Genomic DNA, 27456 nt, shown 5'->3' with positions numbered 1-27456 from the left:
TCACTGTAAGGCTAATGGCGCCTTGCTAGGTCGTAGCCATGGACTTAGCTGAAGGCTATTCTAACTATCTGCTCGGCTAATGAGAGTAAGGCTTCGTCAGTGTAGTCGCTAGCAAAGTCGTCGTACAACTGGGGCGAGTGCTAGTCCGCCTCTCTAGACCTGCCATGTGGTGGCGCTAGGTCTGCAAGTACTGACAGTGGCGACACGCGGGTCCGACATGTACTAATGGACCGCGGCCGATTTAAGCTACCACCTAGCAAGTGTGGTGTCTGGCGGTGACACCACAATGATCTACTATTCTGTACCAACATATCAAAGTGATCTACTTTTAAAAATTCAATTGCTACATTTTTAATTTTTGGATACCGGTACTGTAAAACAACTATTTAAAATAAAAGTTTTAAATCTTCACTAGTTATTCGAAACGTAATAATTTTATTTCATAATATTCTCAAGTTTATTTTTACATTAATAACACAACAATTATTTTACATTTAATGTGAAACCTGAGTAGCTGTTTTGTCAACAATGTCCTTCATATTTGGTATATAACTTGTTACACTTAGTCGAATACACGAGTCCAGATGTTCATCAGTCAACCTTGTTCTGTGTTTATTTTTAATAAAGTTCACATCTGAAAACAGTGATTCACACAGGTAGGTAGAAGCTCAAATGGTTCAAATGGCTCTAAGCACTATGGGACTTTACATCTGAGGTCATCAGTCCCCTAGACTTAGAACTACTTAAACCTAGCTAACCTAAGGACATGACACACATCCATGCCCGAGGCAAGATTCGAACCTGCGACCGTAGCAGCAGCGCGGTTTTGGACTGAAGTGCCTAGAACCGCTCGGCCACAGCGGACGGCTAGGGCGAAGCAAACAAGGTCTTTATTCTAAGAGCAATATTAACTAAGATAGGGTATTTCTCCTGAGGAATTAGAAGTCAACAGGTTTGGGATTCTGCAACACTTTTGAGGAGCAAATCATTTTAATGATATTATTTCAAGTTCAGGAGCTGACCTATCTATGTCAAAACTTTTGCAATGGAAGAAGACACATTCAATAGTTCAACGTTAGCCCAAGGGGAAGATACAAACTGGGTTACCACTGAAATCTTTTTGAAGTCTGAAAACTGATCACTGAAATCATCCCCAAATTGGAGATCATTATTGGATGACATTCACTATTGTAAGGTATCTCACTTTCTTCCATTTGTGTCTTCAGAGTTGGAAAATGTCTTAATTCACACCTCTTAAGGCAGCACTCCCACAAAAACAATTTTTCTTTAAAATAATTTACTTCAGACATCATATCAGCAATATCTTTGTCATTTCCTAGAAATTTCTAATTCAGATCATGAAGCTTTTCTGTTAGGTCAATTAAGAAAGCAAAATTCATAAGCCAGAGAGGATCTTCAATACACGCTGACAGACTATTCTCATCTTGTTCTTGCAAAAACAGTTTGATAGCCGGTAAAAGCTTGTGGAAACGTTGCAGCACTTTTCCCTTGCTGAGCCAACGCACTTCAGAGTGGAGCAGTAAATCTCCATACTGTAGTTCTAGTTCATTTGCCAAATCTTTGAAAAGTCTTCTTTGAAGAGAACGAGATCTAATTTTGTTGACTATCTTTACAACAGTATTCATAGTTTCATTCAAATTTAAAAACTTTCCACACAGAGACTGCTGGTGTAAAATACAGTGATAAGTTAAAAACGGTGGAAAACTTTCATCTCTTTGGCACAGAACAATAAAACCACTTTGAGAACCTCTCAAGGCTGGGGCTCCATCTGTGGTAATGCTCACAAGTTTGTGGATAGGTATTTTCCCCGATGGAATTGCTCCATGGCAAAAATATATCTTCTCCTCTTGTATGGCCTTTCAAAGGAATTAATTTCAAGAATTCTTCCTTGACAGTAAAGTTATTATTTATTTATTTATTGTTCCGTGGGACCAAATTAAGGAGAAATCTCCATGGCCATGGAACGAGTCAATACATGAAATTATAACACGATATTAAAAAAAGATAAAATGAAATATAAAAAAACATATTCAGGTGAAAGTCGTAAGTTTAAATAAAGAAAATCAACAATGTAACACTGGAATTTGCTTAATTTTTTAGCTCTTCCAGGAGCTCCTCGACAGAATAGAAGGAGTGAGTCATGAGGAAACTCTTCAGTTTAGACTTAAAAGAGTTTGGGCTACTGCTAAGATTTTTGAGTTCTTGTGGTAGCTTATTGAAAATGGATGCAGCAGAATACTGCACTCCTTTCTGCGCAAGATTCAAGAAAGTGCATTGCACATGCAGATTGGATTTCTGCCTAGTATTAACTGAGCGAAAGCTGCTAACTCTTGGGAATAGGCTAATATTGCTAACAACAAACGACATTAAAGAAAATATATACTGTGAGGGCAATGTCAGAATTCCCAGACTACTGAATAGGGGTCGATAACCATCTTTACAAAAACTGGCAACTACCTGTTGCATCAGTGGGCTCATCTAATTTGTAGGCAGTGTAACTATCCTACGCGGCGAAATAAGGTTCTGCCGAATGCGTTTAAAGAGTGCTCTTTTTATGTACTGCCGCAGTATCAGCCTGGACTGTGCGTTTGGACGGAGCGCGCGGCGGTACTGGGTGAGCAGGTATTGGTGATTCAGAGGGGACGTCCCTCCCAGACACAGTGGCCACCACGGCTGGGATCACAGAAGCCCGCGGCCGTCTGTAGCGTGCGGTAGGCCGCGGATAATGGCACCGGTACGGTAATTAGGCGGGGGCGGCGGTTGGTGCACGGCTAAGCTGATTGCGGCCGCCACGCAGCCTCTATACCCGACCCCCATCCCCACTCCCACCCTCCCCCTACCCCTCTCGTTTTTGGGGGAGGGCCTCCGGCTCGCTGGAGAATCAGCCGGCGGCTGGTCCGGTGTCCAGATTAGCGGACAGGCCTGGCGGCGTCGCGGTGACACAGCAGCTGCGCTCGGGACCCGACCGGGACAGATTTCGACGGCGAGTGTACGTCAGAGACGAGCGTGTCGTCCGGAGTGCCCCAGAGAAGCGTGATAGGACCGCGGTTATTCTCTGCATACACTGGTGTCCAGAATTTAAAGCAATAAACGGAAATTTTGCAAGGTTGTGTTTATTTTGCCACAAAATAGTATAAACACGTTATAGCAAAGTAGAAACAGTGTAAAAAAATACAGAACATAAACAAATTTAACATGCGTAACGGTAGAAAGTTCAAAGTTTTCTTTCCAACTTAACGGATTTGCACACTCATTCTGACTACTGGTTAGTGTGCTCAGTACGGCGTGTGACCTCCTCTGGCATCAGTATAGGCCTGACAACGACGGGGCATGCTGTGAATGATGTCATCAGTCTCATGTTGAGGCAATTGTTGTGGACTGGCAAGACAGCCAATCCACTAGGAGGAAGCCGAAAGGCACGCGTTTAAGCTCATGCAGGCTGGCGTGAGGTCTGGAACAGGACAAGGAATTTATAGTAGCAAAGAAAGTACGTAACTACTGGAATACTTAACTTTAATTCATAATTGGTGAACATCGCTCTAGACGGTACATGTTTTACAGCATCAATAGTAACTGGTAATGGCGCCTTGCTAGGTCGTAGCAAATGACGTAGCTGAAGGCTATGCTAACTATCGTCTCGGCAAATGAGAGCGTAATTTGTCAGTGAACCATCGCTAGCAAAGTCGGCTGTACATCTGGGGCGAGTGCTAGGAAGTCTCTGTAGACCTGCCGTGTGGCGGCGCTCGGTCTGCAATCACTGATAGTGGCGACACGCGGGTCCGACGTATACTAACGGACCGCGGCCGATTTAAAGGCTACCACCTAGCAAGTGTGGTGTCTGGCGGTGACACCACAGCAATAATTCCCATTCTTCCTGCTGAGCTGCTCGCGGTCTTGGTGGATGCTGACGTGATGCAAGCCGTCCCCCTAGTGCTTTCATACATGCTCTATGCGATTCAAATCGGGAGAGCGAGCACGCCACTGTATGCGTGCAATACCTTCCGTTTCCAAGGAAACATCAACAGCCCGTGCTCTATAAGGTCGAGCATTATCGTCCATCAGTACGACGTCTGGGCCCACAGCCCCTCGCAACAATCGCGCATGAGATCCCAAGACCTCGTCACGCTACCTGACACCAGTTAAACCTTGCCGATTCAACCGTATAATTTCATGAAGAGGGTTCGAGTGGTCAACATAATCCCTGCCCACACCAGTAGGGAGCCTCCTCGACCTAGGTATCTTCCCACAATGATTGGGTCCCGAAATCTTATTCCACGTTCCCTCCAGATGCGAATCCATCGAGAATCACTCTCCAGACTAACTCGGGACTCATCTGTGAAAACTGTGGTGTCATCGCCAGACACCACACTTGCTAGGTGGTAGCCTTTAAATCGGCCGCGGTCCGTTAGTATACGTCGGACCCGCGTGTCGCCACTATCAGTGATTGCAGACCGAGCGCCGCCACACGGCAGGTCTACAGAGACTTCCTAGCACTCGCCCCAGTTGTACAGCCGACTTTGCTAGCGATGGTTCACTGACAAATTACGCGCTCATTTGCCGAGACGATAGTTAGCATAGCCTTCAGCTACGTCATTTGCTACGACCTAGCAAGGCGCCATTACCAGTTACTACTAATGCTGTAAAACATGTACCGTCAAGAGCGATGTTCACCAATTATGGATTAAAGTTAAGTATTCCAGAAGCTACGTACGTTTTTTGCTAGTCTCAATTCCTTGTCCTGTTCCAGACCTCACGCCAGCCTGCGTGAGCTTAAACGCGTGCCTTTCGGCTTCCTTATAGTGGGTTGGCTGTCTTGCCAATCCACAACAAAAACAACGCTGGCCGACTGTGCGACCGCCCAGGTGGTATGCTGACGGCTCCGCTCTAGACGTTCCCTTCTGTGAAGACGCGTCAGAGGCACACGTACAGCAGGTCTCCGACAATAAAGGCCACTCTGCCAAAGCCTTCTGTACATCGTTTGCTCCGACACAACACGTCCAGTGGATGCTGCGAGCTCATATGACAGTTGCTGCGCAATACTAAGGCCGCACCGTCGTGCCCTTAGAGCCAAATAACGGCCCTCTCTTTCTGACGTCACACGTCGTTGGTTCTCCCCTGGTCTTCGGGATACAGTTCCGGTCTGTATAAACTGTCGCAACATCCGAGAAACAACAGAACGATTCACATTAAGCCACCGCCGGGCCACATCAGTTTGTGACTGTTCTGCTTCCTTTCTTTCTATGGCCCTCTACCGCAGAGAGTCTGGTATGCGTATTCTCTGCGCCACTCTGCACCGTCTGTGACTGCGTACACAGCGACTGTGGATTTGGGATTACCCGGCAAACACTGCCTCGTTTCATAGGTGCCCTCACGTCATCATTGGCGCGGTTGTCCGTTGACCGGAATGCCACCTTCCGCGCAGAACACGACTGTACGGACGTATGTTGACAGTGAATAATGGTTTTTTGCTTTAATTTTTGACGCCAGTGTACATAAATGATCTGGCAGAAAGGGTGGGCGCCAATGTGCAGCTGTCTGTCAATGATGCAGTGGTGTACGGGACGTATCGTCGTTGAGTGATTGTAGGAGCGTACAGGATGACACAGACAAAATTTCTAGTTGGTATGATGAATGTCAGCTAGCTGCAAATGTATAAAAATGTTTAATGCAGATGAGTCGGAAAAAACAGATCCGTGATGTTCGGATACAGTACTAGTATCATCACAGTCACGTCGTTTAAGTATCTGAGCGTAACGTTGCAAAGCGATGTGAAATGGAACCAGCATGTGACAACTGTGCTAGGCAAGGCGAATGGCAGAGTTCCGTTTATTGGGAGAATTTTCGGGAAGTGTGGTTCATTTGTACACTACTACGACCTATTCTTCATCACAGTTAGAAATTTTGGCGTGCGCACCAGGTCGGATGCAAGAAACACACCGAAGCAATTCTGAAGTGGGCTGCTACATTAATTACCGGTAGGTTTGAACAACACGTAAGTGTTGCGGAGATGCTTGGGGAACTCGAATGGGAATGGCTGGAGGGAAGCCGACGCTCTTTTCGAGCAACACTATTGAGAAAATTTAGAGAACTGGCATTTGAAGCTGACTGCACAACGATCCTACTGCCGCCAACATAAATTTCGCGCCGGCCAGAGTGACCGAGCGGTTCTAGGCGCTACAGTCTGGAACCGCGCGACCGCTACGGTCTCAGGTTCGAATTCTGCCTCGGGCATGGATGTGTGTGATGTCCTTAGGTTAGTTAGGTTTAAGTAGTTCTAAGTTCTAGGGGACTGATGACCTCTCATGGAGGAACAGAGCGAGCTGAGTTTCGCCGGATCTCTGTTTGCGGACTACAAGTTGTTTTTTATATAGGAGATTTTCTTTCTCCAAGAACGTCATAATTCTTCAGCATAAAACGTATTCCATAATTCTAAAACAGAGTGACGTCAGCGATATAGGTCTATAATCGTGTGCATATGTCCTATGACACCTCTTAAAAACGGGATTGACCTGCGCTTTTTTCCAGTTGCTAAGTACCCTTCGTTGCTCCAGCGATCTACAGTAAACTGCTGCTAGAAGGGGAGCAGGTTCTTTCGCGTAATCTCTGTAGAATCTTATAAGCCCCTCATCTGGTGCAGACGGCTTTCCACTACTAAGCGATTATAGGGGGTTGGAACTTAAATAGTGACAACTATTTATTCACAACCGATACAAAAGAGTTACATGTTTGCGTCTGTTACGGTCCTTCAGAATAGTCACCAGCGTTGTGTAGAACCCGTTGTCAGCGATGTGAAAGGCGTAGTATATCGTTAGCAGAGCCTGTTCTGTTGATGGTGCGAATGGAGCGGTCTACAGCCTGTCAAATCTCTGGAACACTTCTGAAGAGAATGCCACGAAACCAAAACTGAAAAGCCAGTCCAACGAATGGCGTCATTATGGGTCGCCGCGAAAGACGAAAGTGCGTCAGAGCCCCAGTATGTTGAAAGTTATGGTGATTCTCGTGTAAAACTCTGACGGTGTTATCCTAAGGCATTAAGTTCCTCCACGGCAGACCGTCAGTGCACAGTATTACCGTTCGTTTTTGGAGAATCGCCTGCGACCAGCTTTGCGAAAGAAGTGGCGACACTTTCTACGCAGCCCACCCATCATTTTGCACGAAAATGCTCGGGCGCATACAGCGCAAGCTGTGGCTGCTCTGTTCCGTCGATTGGACTGGGATGTACTGTACGACCCACCATACTCCCCGGACTAAAGTCCTTGTGACTTTGATTTGATTCCCAAGATGCAGAAACCACTTCGTGGCATTCGCTTCAGAACTGTTACAGAGATTCGACAGGCAGTATACCGCTCCATTCGCACCATCAACAGAACAGGCTCTGCTAACGATATACTACGCCTTCCACATCGCTGGCAACGGGTTCTACACAACGCTGGTGACTACTTTGAAGGACAGTAACTGGTGCAAACATGTAAAACTCTTTTGTATCGGTAGTGAATAAATAGTTTTCACTACGAGGTGCATTCAAGTTCTAAGGCCTCCGATTTTTTTTTCTAATCAACTACTCACCCGAAATCGATGAAACTGGCGTTACTTCTCGACGTAATCACCCCGCAGACGTACACATTTTTCACAACGCTGACGCCATGATTCCATGGCAGCGACGAAGGCTTCTTTAGGAGTCTGTTTTGACCACTGGAAAATCGCTGAGGGAATAGCAGCACGGCTGGTGAATGTGCGGCCACGGAGAGTGTCTTTCATTGTTGGAAATAGCCAAAAGTCACTAGGAGCCAGGTCAGGTGAGTAGCTAGCATGAGGAATCACTTCAAAGTTTTTATCACGAAGAAACTGTTGCGTAACGTTAGCTCGATGTGCGGGTGCGTAGCCCTTCCCGGACGTTTTTGTTGCAGTGCAGGAAGGAATTTGTTCTTCAAAACATTTTCGTAGGATGCACCTGTTACCGTAGTGCCCTTTGGAACGCAATGGGTAAGGATTACGCCCTCGCTGTCCCAGAACATGGACACCATCATTTTTTCAGCACTGGCGGTTACCCGAAATTTTTTTGGTAGGCGGTGAATCTGTGCACTTCCATTGAGCTGACTGGTGCTTTGTTTCTGGATTGAAAAATGGCATCCACGTCTCATCCATTGTCACAACCGACGAAAATAAAGTCCCATTCATGCTGTAATTGCGCGTCAACATTGCTTGGCAACATGCCACACGGGCAGCCATGTGGTCGTCCGTCAGCATTCGTGGCACCCACCTGGATGACACTTTTCTCATTTTCAGGTCGTCATGCAGGATTGTGTGCACAGAACCCACAGAAATGCCAACTCTGGAGGCGATCTGTTCAACAGTCATTCGGCGATCCTCCAAAACAATTCTCTCCACTTTCTCGATCATGTCATCAGACCGGCTTGTGCGCGCCTGAGGTTGTTTCGGTTTGTTGTCACACGATGTTCTGCCTTCATTAATCTGTCGCACCCACGAACGCACTTTCGACACATCCATAACTCCATCACCACATGTCTCCTTCAACTGTTGATGAATTTCAATTGGTTGCACACCACGCAAATTCAGAAAACGAATGATTGCACGCTGTTCAAGTAAGGAAAACGTCGCCATTTTAAGTATTTAAAACAGTTCTCATTCTCGCCGCTGGCGGTAAAATTCCATCTGCCGTATGGTGCTGCCATCTCTGGGACGTATTGACAATGAACGTGGCCTTATTTTAAAACAATGCGCATGTTTCTATCTCTTTCCAGTCCGGAGAAAAAAATCGGAGGCCTTACAACTTGAATGCACCTCGTATGTAAGTTCCAACCCTCGTAATTATTGTTTTATTCCGCGATCGGTTGTCTCAATACCTGCCATTTCGACGTTCGTGCAACGATCTTTCGGGGTAAAACGGTTTTGAAAGACCTAATTTAGTATTTCGGCCATCTCTTTGTCACCTTCCGTTTCGGTAGTCACTAAGTGAAGCACGCCTCACGACCCGCCCTCAGAACTTCATTTCCAGCACTACGTCTTGTCCTACCTTCGAAGCTTCACAGAAGTACTCCGCCGGCCGCTGTGGCCGAGCGGTTCTAGGTGCTTCAGTCCAGAACCACGCGGCTGCTACGGTCGCAGGTTCTAATCCTGCCTCGGGCACGAGTTTGTGTGATGTCATTAGGTTAGTTAGGTTTACTTAGTTCTAAGTCTAGGGGACTGATTATCTCAGATGTAAAGTCCCGTAGTTCGTAGACCCATTTGATTTAGAAGTACTCCTCCAAGATACCCTTAACATAAACAAATATAATGTACTGCCCATAAAGAGGCAGAAAGATACAGTATCGTTGTATGATTGCAGGACAATCAATCACAGGGTAATACCCATTAAATAGCTGGTAGCATGCGATTTCAAGTGAAATTACGACAAAGAACAAATCGTAAGTTAGGCGACTGCTAGACTGAGATTCGTTGAAAGAACCCTCAGGAAGTGTAATTCACCACGAAAGTGGTAGCTAACAAAACATTCGGTCCACACATATTCGCTATACATCACTTCGTGATCGAGTTCTAAAAGACTGTTTCTGAAAGAGTCAAACGATATGCTGTTTCCACCCACATATTCCCAGCAAAAAAAAACCATTAATGTAAAATTAGAGAGATCTGAGCTCACCCAGAGGCTCACCAATATTATAATCGTTCTTCCCGCAAACGATTCGGGACAGGAACAGAAGAGTGTCAGCATCACGAAGTAGTCTTTGGTACACACCATAGGACGGCTTCCGGAGTACAGATGTAGATGCAGATCACAGTGGTCCCACGCAACTAGCGCCCGACAGGACACAAATATTGATCACTCGGCCGTACACGATCGTAATACCACACAAAGTATCTTGAAGTGGGCCTCTTGGCACTAGGAAGACAACGCAAGACGGCACGTCGCCTCTGCTGTGCTGTCCTGACCTATTTCGACCCTGAGCGTGTTCGACTATCGTCCTGAGCATCGTGTTCTCCAATTCTCTCACCGTCCGCCCCGATAGCTGAATGGTCAACGTGACGAACTGCCGTCGTAAGGGGCCCGGGTTCGATTCCTGGCTGGGTCGGGGATTTTCTCCGCTCAGGGACTGGGTGTTGTGTTGTCTTCATCATCATTTCATCCCCATCCGGCGTGCAGGTCGCTCATTGTGGCGTCGAATGTAATAAGACCTGCACCAAGGCGGCCGGACCTGCCCCGTAAGGGGCCTCCCGGCCAATGACGCCAAACGCTCATTTTCATTTCCAGCAGCCAGCATGGGCGCTTGAACCAGGAGCCTGTTGCGGAGGCCCATAAGCGGCAGCATTCGCTGAACGGTATTCGAGGAGACACTGTTGGTAGCTCCTTCGCTCCGCTGGACGGTGTTTCTCAACAGTTACACGGTTATTCTCCCTTACACGTCTCTGCAGCCGTCGTTCACACCTGCATCTATGGCCCTTGGTGCACATCTGATGCCTCGGCGCCGGTTTTGGACAGCGCCATTTTGCCATGCACGGTGTACTTGATCCATGATCATGACCTATTGGACGTCATAAAAATCGTTGCGTTTCCCCATTACGACAACGACTTCACTGGTTTCCGCGTTCCCCTCCACACACTTTATATACATTCGGCTGCTGGTGGTGCCACTTTGTAAGTAGGCTGTTTAGGTTTTTACGTCGGGGACGCCACGTAGCGCTCTGTATTAAAATCGCTGACTGCGCTGTGTGCAGTCTGTGGCTGATTGGACTCATTGTTGGATTATTCGCTGGTGTAGTGTTGGGCAGATGGATGTGAACAGCCCGTAGCGTTGGGCAGTTGGAGGTGAGCCGCCAGCAGTGGTGGATGTGGGGAGAGAGATGCCCGAGTTTTGAGATGTTAATATGATCTGGACGTGTGTCCGTCAGAACAATATATATCTTTCATTTGCTAACTATATACCTATCAGTAGTTAGTGCCTTCAGTAGTTAGAATCTTTTATTTAGGTGCCAGTATTGGCGCTCGTTGTATTGCAGTAGTTCGAGTAACAAAGATTTTTCTGAAGTAAGTGATTCATGAAGGGTATTGTTAGTCAGGGCTATTCTTTTGTAGGGATTATTGAAAGTCAGATTGCGTTGCGCTAAAATATTGTGTGTCAGTTTAATAATGATTAGAATAAGTAAAGAGAAAACTGTCTGAGTACGTTCAGTTTTACTCAGCTGTTTCTGTGTCAAATAATGTAGAAGTTTACCAGCACAATCTTTATGTACATTCAAAGGGGAAGTTTCAACTTGGCTTCTATGAGGGCTATTTCACCTTGATATCGAACATAGACGGTGGTCACGTTAATGTGATTGCACCGCATATTTAGGCTCGATTAACTACATTATTTAACATGTGGAGCCTTTAACTTGGGGGCTTGTTAACTGTTCTCAGTTGGTCCTCTGTTCACTGTAATATTGTAAGTTAGCTAATAGCGAAGTACTTGCAAGTCAAATATATAATTAGTGGTAACATTGGAGTTGTTATTTACAGTTGATTAATGTATGGAAACCAGGAATGTTGTGTCTCTGAGACAGGTGTCTTCCGTGATAAAGTGATGCGTGTAGTACCTAATGTTTCTCCTGCATATGTAACTGTGACATTTTTCATAATTATATAAATTTACTCATTACAAAGAAACATGTAATCGATGTAATTCAAAACATTGTAACAACTATGACTGTATACAAACTCTTTGTGATGCCATAGTGTCATAATATCTTTGTAGCATGTTTTGTAAACAAACAGTCAAGTGATTATTTGCGTGTGTGTGATATTGTGTATAAAGGGGAAGGCACAATACCCGTAAGTAAACGAACAAAAATACCATTTCTAACATTAGCATTAAAAAAACCGCATTTTGTTCGATTCTCTGACTGCAGTCTAACTTGAAAAAGAGAGGAGAAAAGCACACATGCAAATATCACCAAACATATTGATGTAAAGGAATCCATAAATGCATTTGAAAATGAGAATAAATTCTCGGAACGTGTTGTGCTAGGCAGTAAAAAATAAGCAACTGGTGCTGTTTTCATTATTTAAATCACGAATAACTTTTTTGTTGAACTGTGATTGTGCCCTTGCAACTATCAGCATTAAACGGTGAGTACACTTTGCTCAGGGTCAACTCCAGGATGATTAAAACTTGAGTTTATTTTCTTTCTTGTAAAAACCTTCAATGTCGGGTATCACAAGCCATACTTAATGAGGACAATCAAAAGAAATCGCGACATCGTGTCCGCTTGCAACCACGTTATGTATAAGAGGTGTTTCACCCTCACCGTAATTTGACGCAAACCATTAAGGGCTAAATAAGTGTTTAGGTTCATATTCTCTGGATAATGGGTGGAAAACAGGAGAACATGAGAATTTAAATTGGGACGACGGACCAAAATTAGTGTGGTTGAAAAGAGTTCTCAAAACGTAAGCTATTTTTCGTCTGCAAAGAGACGACTTTATTTTGTATTATAAAAAGTCTTCCTGGCTTCGATTCGTTGAATGACACTTAACAAATTTTGTCAAGTAATGCAAGTGCTTAGTGTTGTGTCTAGACAAGACAGGCTAGACACAATGAGAGGACGCCGAAAGGCACGCGCTTAAACTCACGCAGGCTGGCGTGAGGTCTGAAACAGGATACGTAATGAATGCTATAAAGAAAAGTACGTAGCTTCTGGAATACTTAACTTTAATCCACATTTGTAGAACATCGCTTTTGATGATACATAATAGAATCTCAATATCAATTGAATACGGCGCCTTGCTAGGTCGTAGCAAATGTAGCTGAAGGCTATGCTAATTATCGTCTCGGCAAATGAGAGCGTAGTTGTCAGTGAACCATTGCTCGCTAAGTCGGCTATACAACTGGGGCGAGTGCTATTACGTCTCTCTAGACCTGCCGTGTGGTGGCGCTCGGTCTGCAATTACTGACAGTGGCGACACGCGGGTCCGTCGTATACTAGCGGACCGCGGCCGATTTAAAAGCTACCACCTAGGAAGTGTGGTGTCTGGCGGTGACACCACACTTAGATTATTAACAAGGAAGAACCTTCCTTACGTGTCCTTCTTTAAATAAACTATTTTTAACGCTTTTAAAAATAGAAAAGTTGTTTACTTCGACTACGTAAACGATTTTCTTGTTCACGAATTATTACATAACAACAAGTTATGTGTTATATAATAGTGTAAAGGAATTAGACACAAAGTTAGAGCGATGTGAATTACTGTATTCTAACAATATCTAAAGAATGACCCTCATGTCCGCGTAATGCACAAAGTACAGAAATGTTCATTACGATGACAGTTACGTGTTTCACTACAGTTTGTTCCCTCGTCTACTTCCACTGTTCTCTGCTGCTCGTGGCATCATCTCCGCCTCAGATGCGTTGAACTGAAGAGCTGTTCACTGCTGCGCTCTACTCGCGGTATTCACGTAGTTGGCTTGCTGTTTTTCTGAGTGCTGTCTGTCCATGTTGGTTTATGGTCGTTCACGGTTTACGTGACTTTTGTTCGTTACTATTTTGTTCAACGGAATTACTGCTACTGAACGAGGTGGCGCAGCGGTTAGCACACTGGAGTCGCATTCGGGAGTACGCTGGTTCGAACCCGCTTCCGGCCATCCTGATTTACGTTTTCCATAAATAGCCTGAGCCAAATGACGGGATGGTTCCTTTCAAAGAGCACGGCCGACTTCCTTCTCCATCCTTCCATAATCCAATGTGACCAATGACCATCCTGCTTGATCCCCTCCCCCTAATCAACCTGCCCACATCTCGTAGTCGTGCGGTAGCGTTCTCGCTTCCCACGCCCGGGTTCCCGGGTTCGATTCCCGGCGGGGTCAGGGATTTTCTCTGCCTCGTGATGGCTGGGTGTTGTGTGCTGTCCTTAGGTTAGTTAGGTTTAAGTAGTTCTAAGTTCTAGGGGACTGATGACCATAGATGTTAAGTCCCATAGTGCTCAGAGCCACTAGAGCCAAATCAACCAACCAATTTCTGCATTTTAACCGGAATTCCATCACTGCACTGCATCATCTCTATTGGCGTCCGAAAAGACTCCCGACCCCTCTTTCAAAATTGAAAACCGTCTCCGTGCAAAATGTGCCACTGGATAACGGACGTTAAGTACTGTAGTTATGAAGATGTTGAGAGTCCGATGATGAAGGTGGAGTACTGAAGTCTAGTTTGCATAGAGAGATGAGTCGATCAGCCAGGATACCAGTTGGAGAGCTGATGTTGTCTATAAAATCGTTCTTGTGTTGAATGGACCAATTTAAGTTGAAAATATTTAATTAACGAAGTAAGTATGGAGAAGTTAAGTCTGTTTCAAGTGAACGATGGTCTCGAGGCCATAAACTGCAATTTTTTGATGCTCTCCACTCTGTTCATATGAATATAAAGACGAATATTCCGTCGCACATACTCGTAAGTGGATGTACGGTCCTAGTAGTTTATTCTCATCAGGAATCTATCTATCATATCTGCAATTAATCGGGCCACTTTTGACAGACTCGTCCGAGTCGGGTTTTTGTGTTAAAAAGGTAATTTAACTCAACGCCAGAAGCTGTTAGTGATGTTTTGACAGCTAATAAACCGACCCAGCTGGTTGACGGTAGAAACGTAGTAAACCGCTTTGATGTCCCCCTCCTTGGCAACAGACAATTTCCGCCGTTAGAAACGAGGACAAAGTTTGATCCTCCTGCCCGCGCTAGGGATTTGCAAAAGGAAAAAAAAGACACCATGAGCCAATCGACAGTTACTGGGACGGCGAGCCATCCGTTCAGACACTCTGTCACTGGAATGGCGTTGAAACGGAGAACTACCCACAAAAGGCCGAAATACTGAATGTCTTTTTCCATAACTGTTTCACAGAGTAAGATTCCATTGTAGTGCTCCTTTAAATCGTCTCACAAACAACAAAAGGCTGCCATCGAAATCTATATCTACGTGGATAATCTGCAAATCACACTGAAGTGCTTAGCAGAGGGTTCATCGAACCACCAAATAAGTGACCATGGGACAGGTAAGCAACTGAAATCGCTCAACAGACGGAAGGCGCTGGATCTGACGTACTACCAGTACGATTCTGCACCGAGTATGCGGAAGAACTAGTCCCTCTTTTAGTGGCAGTGTATTGTAAGTCGATGGAGGTGCGAAGTGTTGCTGTGATTGTAGAAAGAAATTCCGTTTTCAAGAGGGATCGTCGAACATGCGCGCTAAACTATACGCCTATATACGTGACGTCTGTCAGCGGTAGAATTTTGGGGCACGTTTTGTGCTCGCGTATTATGACATTTCTGGAGGCCGAAAATCTCTCTGTAGTAACCAACATAGATTCCAAAAACGAAAAAGATCGTACGAAACTCAGCCGCTCTGTTCGTTCACGAGACGCAGGCGCCCAGATAGATGTCGTGTTCCTTGACTTCCAGAAGCCATTCGACACAATTTCGCACTGCCACCTGGTGAACAAAGTACGAACGTATGGAATATCAGACCAACTGTGTGAACTGGATTCAAGAGTTTCTAGCAAACAGAATAAAAGCATGCCATGCTGAAAAGAGAGAAGTCCTCAGACGTTAAACTTCGGGCGTGCCCTAGGGGAGTGTTACAAGACTATAGGGGGGGGGGGGGGGGCTCTCCTGAGAGTCTCAGTCGCATTTTCTCTGATGTTTCCGCAGATATTTGCAGTTTTGTTTCTTAAATCTGTTGTTGCAGTCAGCCCAAATAAATAACAATTATCACGTCTTTCATGTGAAGTCCATGTGTGCATGAAAATCGTCGGTTTGTTTCTCGTTACAAACAAAATGATTTCTTAAAAGCGGAATTTTACGTGCCCATTCGATAGAGAGGTCCCAAATTAATCGAGTGCGATATTCGTGCTACGGAGGTGTATTAACAGGGACAGTAAAACTCGAAGAACAAGCAGTATTCTAGAAGCTACTGAGTAGCGCTGCTGCATGGCGGTAGCAGTCAGTGTGGGCAGAGCAGTGCTATCGCTGCTGGAGTACCAGTTATTCTTCGTGTTTCACCGTACCTGTTAATACATATCCGTAGCACGAATATCGCACTAGGTTAATTTGGGACCGCTCTATCGAATGGGCACGTAAAATTCGCCCTTTAAAAATCATTTTGTTTGTAACGGGAAACAAACAGCCGATTTCCGTCGACACTGGAAGTCGCATGAGAGACGCGAAGAGGAGTATTTGTTTGGGATGGCTCCAGGTACACAAAGTAAAAACTAAATTGCAAATATCTGCCGAAACACCAGAGGAAAAGTGCCTGACGACTCTTAGGAGGAGGTGGTGGTTAGTGTTTAACGTCCCGTCGACAACGAGGTCATTAGAATGGGGAAGGAAATCGGCCGTGCCCTTTCAAAGCAACCATCCCGGCATTTGCCTGAAGTGATTTAGGGAAATCACGGAAAACCTAAATCAGGATGGTCGGAGACGGGATTGAACCGTCGTCCTCCCGAATGAGAGTCCAGTGTGCTAACCACTCCTGACGACTCTTAGGAGAGACACTGTGTATATATAAGTGACCTCACAGACAACGTCGGAAGTTCCACGCTCTTCGCGGATGATGCTGTTGTGCACAGGAGAGAAGCCGTGACGCTACAGAATTGTGGCGAAACGCAGGAAGTCATGCAGAGCACCGACGCTTGGTGCAGGGAGTGGCAACTGAACATAACTTTTATTTATTTTATTTACTCGTCAAGTTCCGTAGGAACAAATTGAGGAGCAAATCTCCAACGTCATGGAACGTGTCAGTACATGAAATTACAACATAAACGTAATAACATATAAAAATAAATGTTCATGAACCTTAACAAAGTAAGTCCATAAGTTTAAGTAAACGCTATCAGCAATACAATAAAAATTCGCTTAATTTTTCAAGGAACCCCTTGACAGAATAGAAGGGGTGACCCATGAGGAAACTCTTCAGTTTCGATTTGAAAGTGCGTGGATTACTGCTAACATTTTTGAATTCGAGTGGCAGCATATTGAAAATGGATCCAGAAGTATACTGCACACCTTTTTGCACAAGAGTTAAGGAAGTCCGATCCAAATGCAGGTTTGATTTCTGCCATGTACTAACCGAGTGAAAGCTGCTTATTCTTGGGAATAAATAATATTGTTAACAAAAAACGACAATAAGGAATATACGTATTGAGAGGCCAACGTCAAGCTACCCAGACTCGTGATGAGAGGTCGACAAGAGGTTCGTGAACTCACACCACTTATTCCCCGAACCGCCCGTTTCTGAACCAAAAATATCATTTTAGAATGGGAAGAGTTACCCCAAAATATAATACCATACGACAATAGCGAATGAAAATAAGCAAAGTAGACTAATTTTCGTGTCGAACGATCACTCACTTCTGATACCGTTCGTATAGTAAAAATGGCAGTATTAAGTCTCTGAACAAGATCCTGAACGTGGGCTTTCCACGACAGCATACTATCTATCTGAACGACTAGAAATTTGAACTGTTCAGTTTCACTAATCATATGCCCATTCTGTGAAATTAAAACGTCAGGTTTTGTTGAATTGTGTGTTAGAAACGGTAAAAACTGAGTTACTGTGATTTAGCGTTAGTTTATTTTCTACAAGCCATGAACTGAGGTCATGTACTGCACTATTTGAAACCGAGCCAATGTTGCACAAAACATCCTTTTCTACCAAGCTAGTGTCATCAGCAAACAGAAATATTTTAGAGTTACCCGTAATACTAGAGGGCATATCATTTATATAAATAAGGAACAGGACTGGCCCCAACACTGATCCCTGGGGCACCCCCCACTTGACGGTACCCCACTCAGACCCCACGTCACAGCCGTTATCAACACTGTGAATAATGACCTTTTGCTGCCTGTTGCTAAAGTAAGAGGTGAACCAACTGTGAACTACTCCCCATATTCCGTAATGGTCCAACTTCTGGAGCAATATTTTGTGATCAACACAATCAAATGCCTTAGTTAAATCAAAAAAATATGCCAAGCGTTCGAAACCTTTTGTTTAACCCATCCAGCACCTCACAGAGAAAAGAGAATATAGCATTTTCAATTGTTAAACGACTTCTAAAACCGAACTGTACATTTGATATCAAATCGTGTGATATAAAATGATCAATTATCCTTACATAGCCGGCCGACGTGGCCGTGCGGTTCTAGGCGCTGCAGTCTGGAACCGCGAGACCGCTACGGTCGCAGGTTCGAATCCTGCCTCGGGCATGGATGTATGTGATGTCCTTAGGTTAGTTAGGTTTAAGTAGTTCTAAGTTCTAGGGGACTGATGACCACAGATGTTAAGTCCCATAGTGCTCAGAGCCATATGAACCATGAACCACTTTAAAATTATTTATTGCCAAAGAACCAAACATTGTACAAATATCATACATGTTGTAACCACGACCGCGCCGAGAAAGCGCGGCGGGACCAAACGGAGAGCGGCCCGCGAACAAACAAACGAACGGAAAGGACGGACACGAAACAACGACGGACGATGGAGAGAGACCTTACGACAACACGAAAGAAGCAACGGAATGACAGAGAGACAACCAAACGAATCATAGACGTCCACTAGTAATGAAAACAAAGACCGGTAAACACGCTGTCTATTATCGAGGCGATATGTCAAGACTTACGCAACGATTAGACTTGCTGGCTGAGCGAGAGGTAGGCGCTTAACTACTCTATCAGGGGCGCCGCTATTGGCCGCTGGAACCACGTGTTCCACTGTGGCGCCCTCACACTAAAAGCGGGACAGGAGGCGCGCGCCGCCACAGCTTACAGCGCGATGGTGCAGAGACCTCTAAGGGTCTTCGACGTCCATGACGTCAGGCGGGGATTCAAATGCCGCAGCGCGCATTACCAGAATATATATGCCATTTTGAAGAGAAAACCTGAAAGTTTTTTTTTCTATGTATATCGCCACGGCGTAGTTCGGTAATTTGCCGATGGTCAGCGCTAGTTGCAAACATGGCGAGTTCAGGTGCGGAGCGAGCTTTCTGTGTGTTGGAGTTAGGCAAAAACAAGTGTGCTACAGCTGTTCAACGGATGTTTAGAACCAAGTACGGTAAGAAGCCACCAACAAGGAAGGCCATTTACCACTGGCACAACAAATTCATTACGACGGGTAGCTTGTGCCCGGAAAAGACAAGTGGACGTCCCAGTCTGAGTGAAGTGAATGTGGAGCGCTTACGAGAAACGTTCATAAGGAGTCAAAAGAAACCGGTGCGTCGTGCATTCCGTGAACTCGAAATGGCTCCAATGACAGTGTGGAAAGTCCTGCGACAAAAGCTGTTCGTGAAGTTCATGGGTACCTGAACACGAAGCTGCCGCATCGATGGATCGACCGTGCTACAGAAGGGGACAGCTGTTTCATGAAATGGCCTCCCCAATCAGCAGATCTCACTCCGTGTGACTTTTTCTGTGGGGACACATTAAAGATCTGGTGTATGTGCCGCCTCTATCACGTGATGTAGCAGAGCTCTGGGAGAGAATGCGGGAAGCGAATGTCACAGACAACGATGCCATGCTGGGACGGGTGAGGCAAAAAGTAGATTACCGTATTGACGTATACCCGGTCACCCATGGTTCGCATATCGAATGTTTATAAAAAAAAGAACTTTCAGTGTTTCTCTTCAAAATCCAATATGTATGACATCTGTACAATGTTTAGTTCTTGTGCAGGCGTGAGGGAAAACCGTGCGGTCTCAGGCGCCTTGTCACAGTCCGTGCGGCTGCCCCCGTCGGAGTTTCGAGTCCTCCTTCGGGCACGGGTGTGTGTGTGTTGTCCATAGCGTAAATTAAGATAAGTTAGATTAAGTAGTGTGTAGGCTTAGGGACCGATGACCTCAGCTGTTTGGTCCCATAAGACCTTACCACACTTTTCCAAATGTTCTTGTGCAATAAATAATGGAAAGTGTTCCGGGACTTTATGTACGCCCTGTATTTTGTGAAAATTTCCGTGAGTGTGTAGTTTTCGAGATAACCTGCAAGTAACTAAAATATTCAATTTGAAAATAGCTGTAAAAATGATAGTGCGGTGACAGTATTATTCAACTGCTACGATAAACATAAATAAGTTTGTACCAGAACGGGAAGTGGCGACACTCAGATAATTCTTGTATGAGTCTGTGACGGATATCGCCCTGCAGAAAGAAGTGGTGATACCGGATTTGAAGAGCTCAGGGTATGTTGAGAATATAAATGTGTCACACGAAACAAGTGTAGGAACCGCTAGTTTAATAAGTGAAGGAATTCCAGCAGCCGAAATAGAAAGATAGGAATCTGGAAGGAAGCTAGGTCTTTGACGTGACTTATCAACTTGTACGGCTCTTCAGAGAGCTGTTCAAGAGCCGATAGGGCCACGTTTTCTTAAAGAACTTATATAGTTATTACAAGGAACCATTGGAGAGCGAGGTCGCAAGTTCAATCTTTACTTACAGCATATTATATAGTTATCTGTTTCTTAGACATTTTTGACATCTTCGGAAATGCCATTTTCGACATTCTTATGACGATTTGAAAATGGGTCTAGGCTCGAAACCAGCCATCGAATGAATAAAAAGTAAAAATTTGCAACTTGGACTGGTTTTTCGTTCTACTTATATATTTATTGTGGAAAAACCCTATTCAACTCATAATAGGTGGTGATTTTAATTGTGTTTTGAATCAGAAAGATCATGGCATGATGCATCACCAAAAAAAAGAATGTGTTATCAGAGGACAGCATGGACAAAGTAGCCTTTGCATCATGCAACTGACTCGCACCTCGCGAAGTGATACGCCGTATATACCCTACTGGCCATTAGAATTGCTGCACCAAGAAGAAATGCAGATGATAAACTAGTATTCATTGGACAAATATTTTATACTAGAACTGACATGTGATTACATTTTCACGCAGTTTGGGTGCATAGATCCTGAGAAATCAGTACCCAGAACAACCAACTCTGGCCGTAATAACGGCCTTCATACGCCTGGGCATTGAGACAAACAGAGCTTGGATGACGTGTACAGGTACAGCTGCCCATGCAGCTTCAACACGATACCACAGTTCATCAAGAGTAGTGACTGGCGTATTGTGACGAGCCAGTTGCTCGGCCACCATTGACCAGACGTTTCCAATTGGTGAGAGATCTGGAGAATGTGCTGGCCAGGGCAGCAGTCGAACATTTTCTCTATCCAGAAAGGCTCGTACAGAACCTGCAACATGCGGTCGTGCATTTTCCTGCTGAAATGTAGGGATTCGCAGGGATCGAATGAAGGATAGACCCAGGAGTCGTAACACATCTGAAATGTAACGTCCACTGTTCAATGTGCCGTCAATGCGAACAAGAGGTGACCGAGACGTGTAACCAATGGCACCCCATACCATCACGGCAGGTGATACGCCAGTATGGCAATGACGAAAGCACGCTTCCAATGTGCGTTCACCGCGATGTCGCCGAACACGGATGCGACCATCATGATGCTGTAAAAAGAACCTGGATTCATCCGAAAAAATGACGTTTTGCCATTCGTGCACCCAGGTTCGTCATTGTGTACACCATCTCAGGCGCTGACGTCAGTGATGCAGCGTCAAGGGTAACCGCAGCCATGGTCTACGAGCTGATAGTCCATGCTGCTGCATACGTCGTCGAACTGTTCGTGCAGACGGTTGTTGTCTTGCGAACGTCCCGATGTGTTGGCTCAGGGATCGAGACGTGGCTGCACGATCCGTTACAGCCATGCGGATAAGATGCCTGTCATCTCGACTGCTAGTGATACGAGGCCGTTGGGATCCTGCACGGCGTTCCGTATTACCCTTCTGAACCCACCGATTCCATATTTTGCTAACAGTCATTGGATCTCGACCAACGCGAGGAGCAATGTACCGATACGATAAAACGGAATCGCGATAGGCTACAATCCGACCTTTATCAAAGTTGGAAATGTGATGGTACGCATTTCTCCTCCTTACACGAGGCATCACAACAACGTTTCACCAGGCAACGCCGGTCAACTGCTGTTTTGTGTATGAGAAATCGGTTGGAAACTTTCGTCATGTCAGCACGTTATAGGTGTCGCCACCGGCGCCAACCTTGTGTGAATGCTCTGAAAAGCTAAACATTTGCATATCACAGCATCTTTTTCCTGTCGGTTAAATTTCGCGTCTGTAGCACGTAATCTTCGTGGTGTAGCGATTTTAATCGCCAGTAGTGTGGATTGCAGTCAGCTCAAGATGGATAGCCGACAGTAACAGATGAAACAAAAAGCATTGCAGATAATACTGCTTCTTGTCTAGTATCAGTTATGGCTTTAACTAATAGATGAATGAATAACTATGAATGTCGTTCCAGTGTGCGAGCAGACCTGTTCGCTCCATTGGTGAAGCCCGCTCGCCTCTACCTGGTCAGACTGCCTCATAACGGTGCGCGCTCGCTGCTGTCGTGTTGCAGGCGGCCAGACCAAGGAGGAGGTGATCGAGACGAACGAGCGGCTGCGGGCGGTGCGCGTGCGCCTCGAGGACTCGTACGACACGGCCAAGCGGTCGCTCATCACGCTCATGAGCAAGTACACCGAGAGCAAGAACGTCCGCAACGTCTTCCAGCGCTACAACCTGCTCAAGGCCATGATCAAGGTGAGGGAACCACAGCTGCCGCACCGCTGCGCTCCACTCTGCGCGAACGCTGGCACCGCCTAGGTGGGTGGTCGCTTCCTCATTCATCACCGTCAGCTCACGAGGACTGAACGTGCAGGTCCACTTGTTTTTCTTTCTTTTTTGGGGAAGGGGGCACGGGGCTAAGATGGGCGCTGCGGCCGTATGGATTGTATGGAAATGTGCATGTGGTGTGGGTGACGAAATAAAATGCAATGTCTCTCGTCAACGCGCCGAAAGTAAAAGTTCTAAACTGGTCAGAAGTCCTATACCTGCTCTGAGCTAACACGTGCTACTGCACGGAAAGACTTAGCCAATATTACACAGTGCAAACACTTCACAATGGGCCTCCGTAAACGTGACTGGACTAGTTTCATCTATTGGCTACGTTTCATCCATGGGGAACCAACACACATCCACCGCAATGTACCCAATGCTCCACAATTTAATATAAATGCAGGCAGTATTTACTAGGCAGAGATCACATACGCACTGATAGTTTTTTTTAAGTTTCACAAATTCGAGATTATTTCCCATATGAACATAGAAAAATCGAAAGTCACAGTTCACAATGAATTAATTTCAGAGCCTGACCGAGTTTCTTAATATCTTGGGGGCGATTGAATAAACCACGATTAATTGCGTGAGTTATCTTTAGAAAATCGTTGAACTTCCACAGTATCTCAAACTATAAATTCCACAATAGCCACACTCTGAAACGTTATAAGTGCGACTTGTGTCACACCCAACCCGAAAAGTAACAAATCCATCAGATGCCGAAAAATTTCTATGTTCGAAAGTAGGAAGTCTGAATAATTCCCACACGCAAACTAGCTCCTATTTCACCGCTCGTCAGACAAAACTTTCTCGAAACACAGACTAACACAGCCTGACCACCTCCATCGGCGTCCGAACATATTACCTCCTCTCCAAAATCCCGCTGTTCACCTAGCAAACCTCGTTCAAGCACCACTGAAATAATTTAAACTACTGAAAACGAAAAATGCTGAAATTCTTAATTTTAACTTTATATACAGTTATGATTCACCACATCACTTGGAAAATTTTCCGAAAAATATACTGTTATCAGTTTTCTTCTATCTACCATAGTTTATTTATAAACAATATTTCCTATGGTTTTCCTCCGTTTTCGGATTTATAAGTGTAAATATTAACAAACAGTTTAAATTATACATTAAATAATTTTCTATATATCTGAAGTTTACACTGCTGCCGCTACTTGTAATGTTTCTCTATTTATTTAGTAAGAAAAGTTATTTTTAATTGCGTAAAATCCACTTTTCGGCCTCTCATTTAAATGTATGAATAATTTCAGGAAATCTATTTCCACAGTCCGCTACAGTTCTACGAGAGTGTCCACAAACTTCTCGTTTGTTACAATCGGATAATGTGTTGCCGGGATATTTGGTTCAAATGGCTCTGAGCACTATGGGACTGAACTTCTGAGGTCATGAGTACCCTAGAACGTAGAACTACTAAAACCTAACTAACCTAAGGACATCACACACATCCATGCCCGAGGCAGGATTCGAACCTGCGACCGTTGCGGTCACGCGGTTCTAGACTGAAGCGCCTAGAACCGCACGGCAACACCGGCCGGCATTTTCTTTTACAGCTCAGAAATTATTTATAACATTTAACTTAAAATAATGGTTCAAATGGCTCTGAGCACTATGGGACTAAACATCTGTGGTCATCAGTCCCCTAGAACTTAGAACTACTTAAACCTAACTAACCTAAGGACATCACACACATCCATGCCCGAGGCAGGATTCGAACCTGCGACCGTAGCAGTCGCGCGGTTCCGAACTGAGCGCCTAGAACCGCTAGACCACCGCGGCCGGCTAACTTAAAATAACTTATAAACATTTTTTTCGCGCATAATGGCTACGTTTGTGAACGGTGAGTGTGAGGGATAATTATTTATTTGTGATTTCTGTGACTGATAGCAGAAATTACAAATAAATAACTTATGAACCAATGCGGATATCGAAGGCGTTTCTTCGCACGTGTAATCGTCCATCTTTCCCGCTTCAACTGGGCCTATTGGCGCTTCAGTGACACATATGATTCAACATTTATTAATTTTGAGGTAAGCTATAATTTTGCAGTGAACGCGAAAAGCGGCAGTGAGAAACGAGCAACCATTGTGTTGCCCAGCGGACGGGTTTTCCCATTGACGCGGTCACCTCAGCGGTCGGCGGAAGTCCAGAGACAACCCCATCTGTGGAGCGCAGTGTGGAACAGGCCCTACACGTGCAGCCATCAAGCTGATTTCAGCTGTCAACACGAATACGACCCGATATTAGCCGCTGCCGGGGCGTCCGCGGTCGCGTGTTGGTGACTAATTAAAGTGCCTCACCCCTTTACAATAAGCTGTCGTGTTACAGCTGGGTTATCGCCGTTCTTTACACTGTCTGGATGCAAGCTGCCACATCTTCCTCTCTCGATCAGGCTTCACATCTTGGAGTACGTTCTCGATTATTTGTTGGAAATACACTAGTGTGCACAACCTAAGAACGAAAGTAACTTAGCCGGCCGCTGTGACCGAGCGGTTCTAGGCGCTTCAGTGCGGAACCGCGATGCTGCTACGATCGCAGGTTCGAATCCTGCCTCGAGTATGGATGTGTGTGATGTCCTTAGGTTAGTCAGCTTTAAGTAGTTCTAAGTTCAAGCTTTGAGTGAGCAAGGAGTGGGAGCAGCATACATTGAAGTGCTCAGGAAAATCTACGAGAATTCTTCAGCTTATGTTAACATCGGCGAATCAACTCAAGAATTCCGCATCATGAGGGATGTCAAGCAAGGCGTTCCCATCTCCCCAAAACTGTTCTCTGCTGTATTGGAAATGGCTATGTCAAAGCTGATCTGGGAAGGTAAGGGAATTAGAATTAATGGAAGAAGGCTTACCAACTTGAGATTTGCTGATGATATTGCCTTACTGGCCAAAGACTTCGCAGAGCTCCAAAACTTAGTTACAGATCTTGCATCGGAATGTCAGCTGGGTGGCTTGAACATGAACCTTTCCAAAACAAAAGTAATATCCAACAAATGGGTCCCAGCTGGAGATGTGAAAGTCAAGGACAGTCTACTAGAAGAGGTCAGTGAATATGTCTACCTTGGCCAGATTATAAATATGAAGGGAGACATAAGACCAGAAATCTATCGACGCATCAAGCTTGGTTGGCAAGCATTTGGGAAGAATTCAAAAGTATTCAGATCAAAAATGCCAGTAAATCTGAAGAAAGCAGTATTTGATCAATACATTCTTCCTGTGATGACGTACGGCTGCGAAACATGGACACTGAACTCATTCACAAAAGGGAAACTTAGGACAGCACAGAGAGCCATGGAGAGATCAATGCTGGGCTATACAAGAAAGGACAGGAAAAGGGCAGATGACATCCGGTCTGTGACGAAGGTTAATGACATCTTAGAGAGAGTAGGTTCCTTGAAATGGCAGTGGGCTGGCCACGTCGCAAGAAGAAAAGACAACAGATGGACGAAGCTAGTACTGGAGTGGAGTCCGAGAGAGCACTGGAGGCCTAGAGGAAGACCACCAGACAGATGGGACAAAGACATCAAGAAGACCGCTGTTAACACCTGGCAGAGAACTGCCCAAGACCGTCCCACTTGGAGAAGACTTCTGAAAGCCTACCTGAATTCACGACTCGAAGAGGCCACATCATCTAATGATTGAATTGGCTGATGATGATGATGATGAAGTCTAGGGGACTGATAACCTCAGATGTTAAGTCCCATGGTGTTTGGAGCCATTTTTGAAAGTAACTTTCGCATAATGTGTCACTGTCCAGTAAATAGCTTGGTGAACCTTGGCTCATATGTACAAAGAACTACCACAGCCTAGTACAGATAGTATCTCAGAGAAACACGCAGTAAGACGAACAGAAACGACACTTTCATTCAAAGACAATAATTACACTGGAGCAACAGCGATTAACCACGCTCCCCTAGACATTACAAAAAGGTGGACATGATTCGGTTCTTAATAAGGTGCGTGATGACCACGGACGATAATGCGTGCTCTGTAACGGTCTTATTTGCCGGCCACAACGCTGGTGAGGACTTCTTTTGGTGGGACGCTATACTTCTCGGTCAGTGCGGTTGACAACTGCTGAATAGTCGCTGGAGCATGTGGACGTGCTGCTACACCTCTCCCCAACGCATCCCGCAAGTGCTCGATGGGATTTAAGTCGGGGGAACGGGCAGGGCTGTCCATTCACCGAATATCCTCTCGTTCCAAGAGCATCTCTACCTGCGCAGTTCGATGCGGCTGCTCATTGTCATCCATAGAAATGAAGACACCGCTTAATGCACCCCTGAAAAGATGCGCATTGGGAAGGAGTGCAGTCATTCAAGTTGACTGGTGAACAGACCTTGTTCAAAGATTTCGCGGTCAGTGCACCCATGTAACTTTATGTCTCCCCACGCGTAACACCTGTATCACCAAAACGATCATGTTCCACAATGCTGGACGTACCATCAAATGGCGAGAGATGGGAATACGTGAAGCACCCAGGAACATTGAGAAATATTGAAACTTCTCGTGGTCCAGATGTTGTTGTGTGGGGAGACATAATGTTGCATGGGTGTGCTGGCCTCCAAATCTTTGAACGAGGTAGACTCACCAGTCAGTGCTATTGTCACTCTGTACTCCTTCCCCATGTGCGTCTTTGCCTCTTCATTCTTATAAATGACAATGCGCGTTCCTCTTGGAACGAGAGGATTCTCGACAAACGA

General features: G+C 45.3%; 1 protein-coding gene across 1 annotated transcript in view; it reads left to right on the top strand.

Annotated features, from left to right (window-relative positions):
* Positions 1–27456, top strand: part of LOC126135429 (uncharacterized) — a 186417-nt gene that overhangs the window by 89890 nt on the left and 69071 nt on the right. Inside the window, exon 2 of the mRNA XM_049915200.1 lies at positions 22478–22659. Within this exon, the coding sequence (XP_049771157.1) occupies positions 22478–22659 (182 nt within the window). The remainder of the gene's footprint in view (positions 1–22477; positions 22660–27456) is intronic.

This window comes from Schistocerca cancellata, chromosome 1 (genome assembly GCF_023864275.1).
Source record: "Schistocerca cancellata isolate TAMUIC-IGC-003103 chromosome 1, iqSchCanc2.1, whole genome shotgun sequence".
In the NCBI taxonomy this organism is placed as follows: domain Eukaryota; kingdom Metazoa; phylum Arthropoda; class Insecta; order Orthoptera; family Acrididae; genus Schistocerca; species Schistocerca cancellata.
Note: the sequence above shows the minus strand (reverse complement) of the source record. Positions and strands in the feature narration are given on the sequence as shown.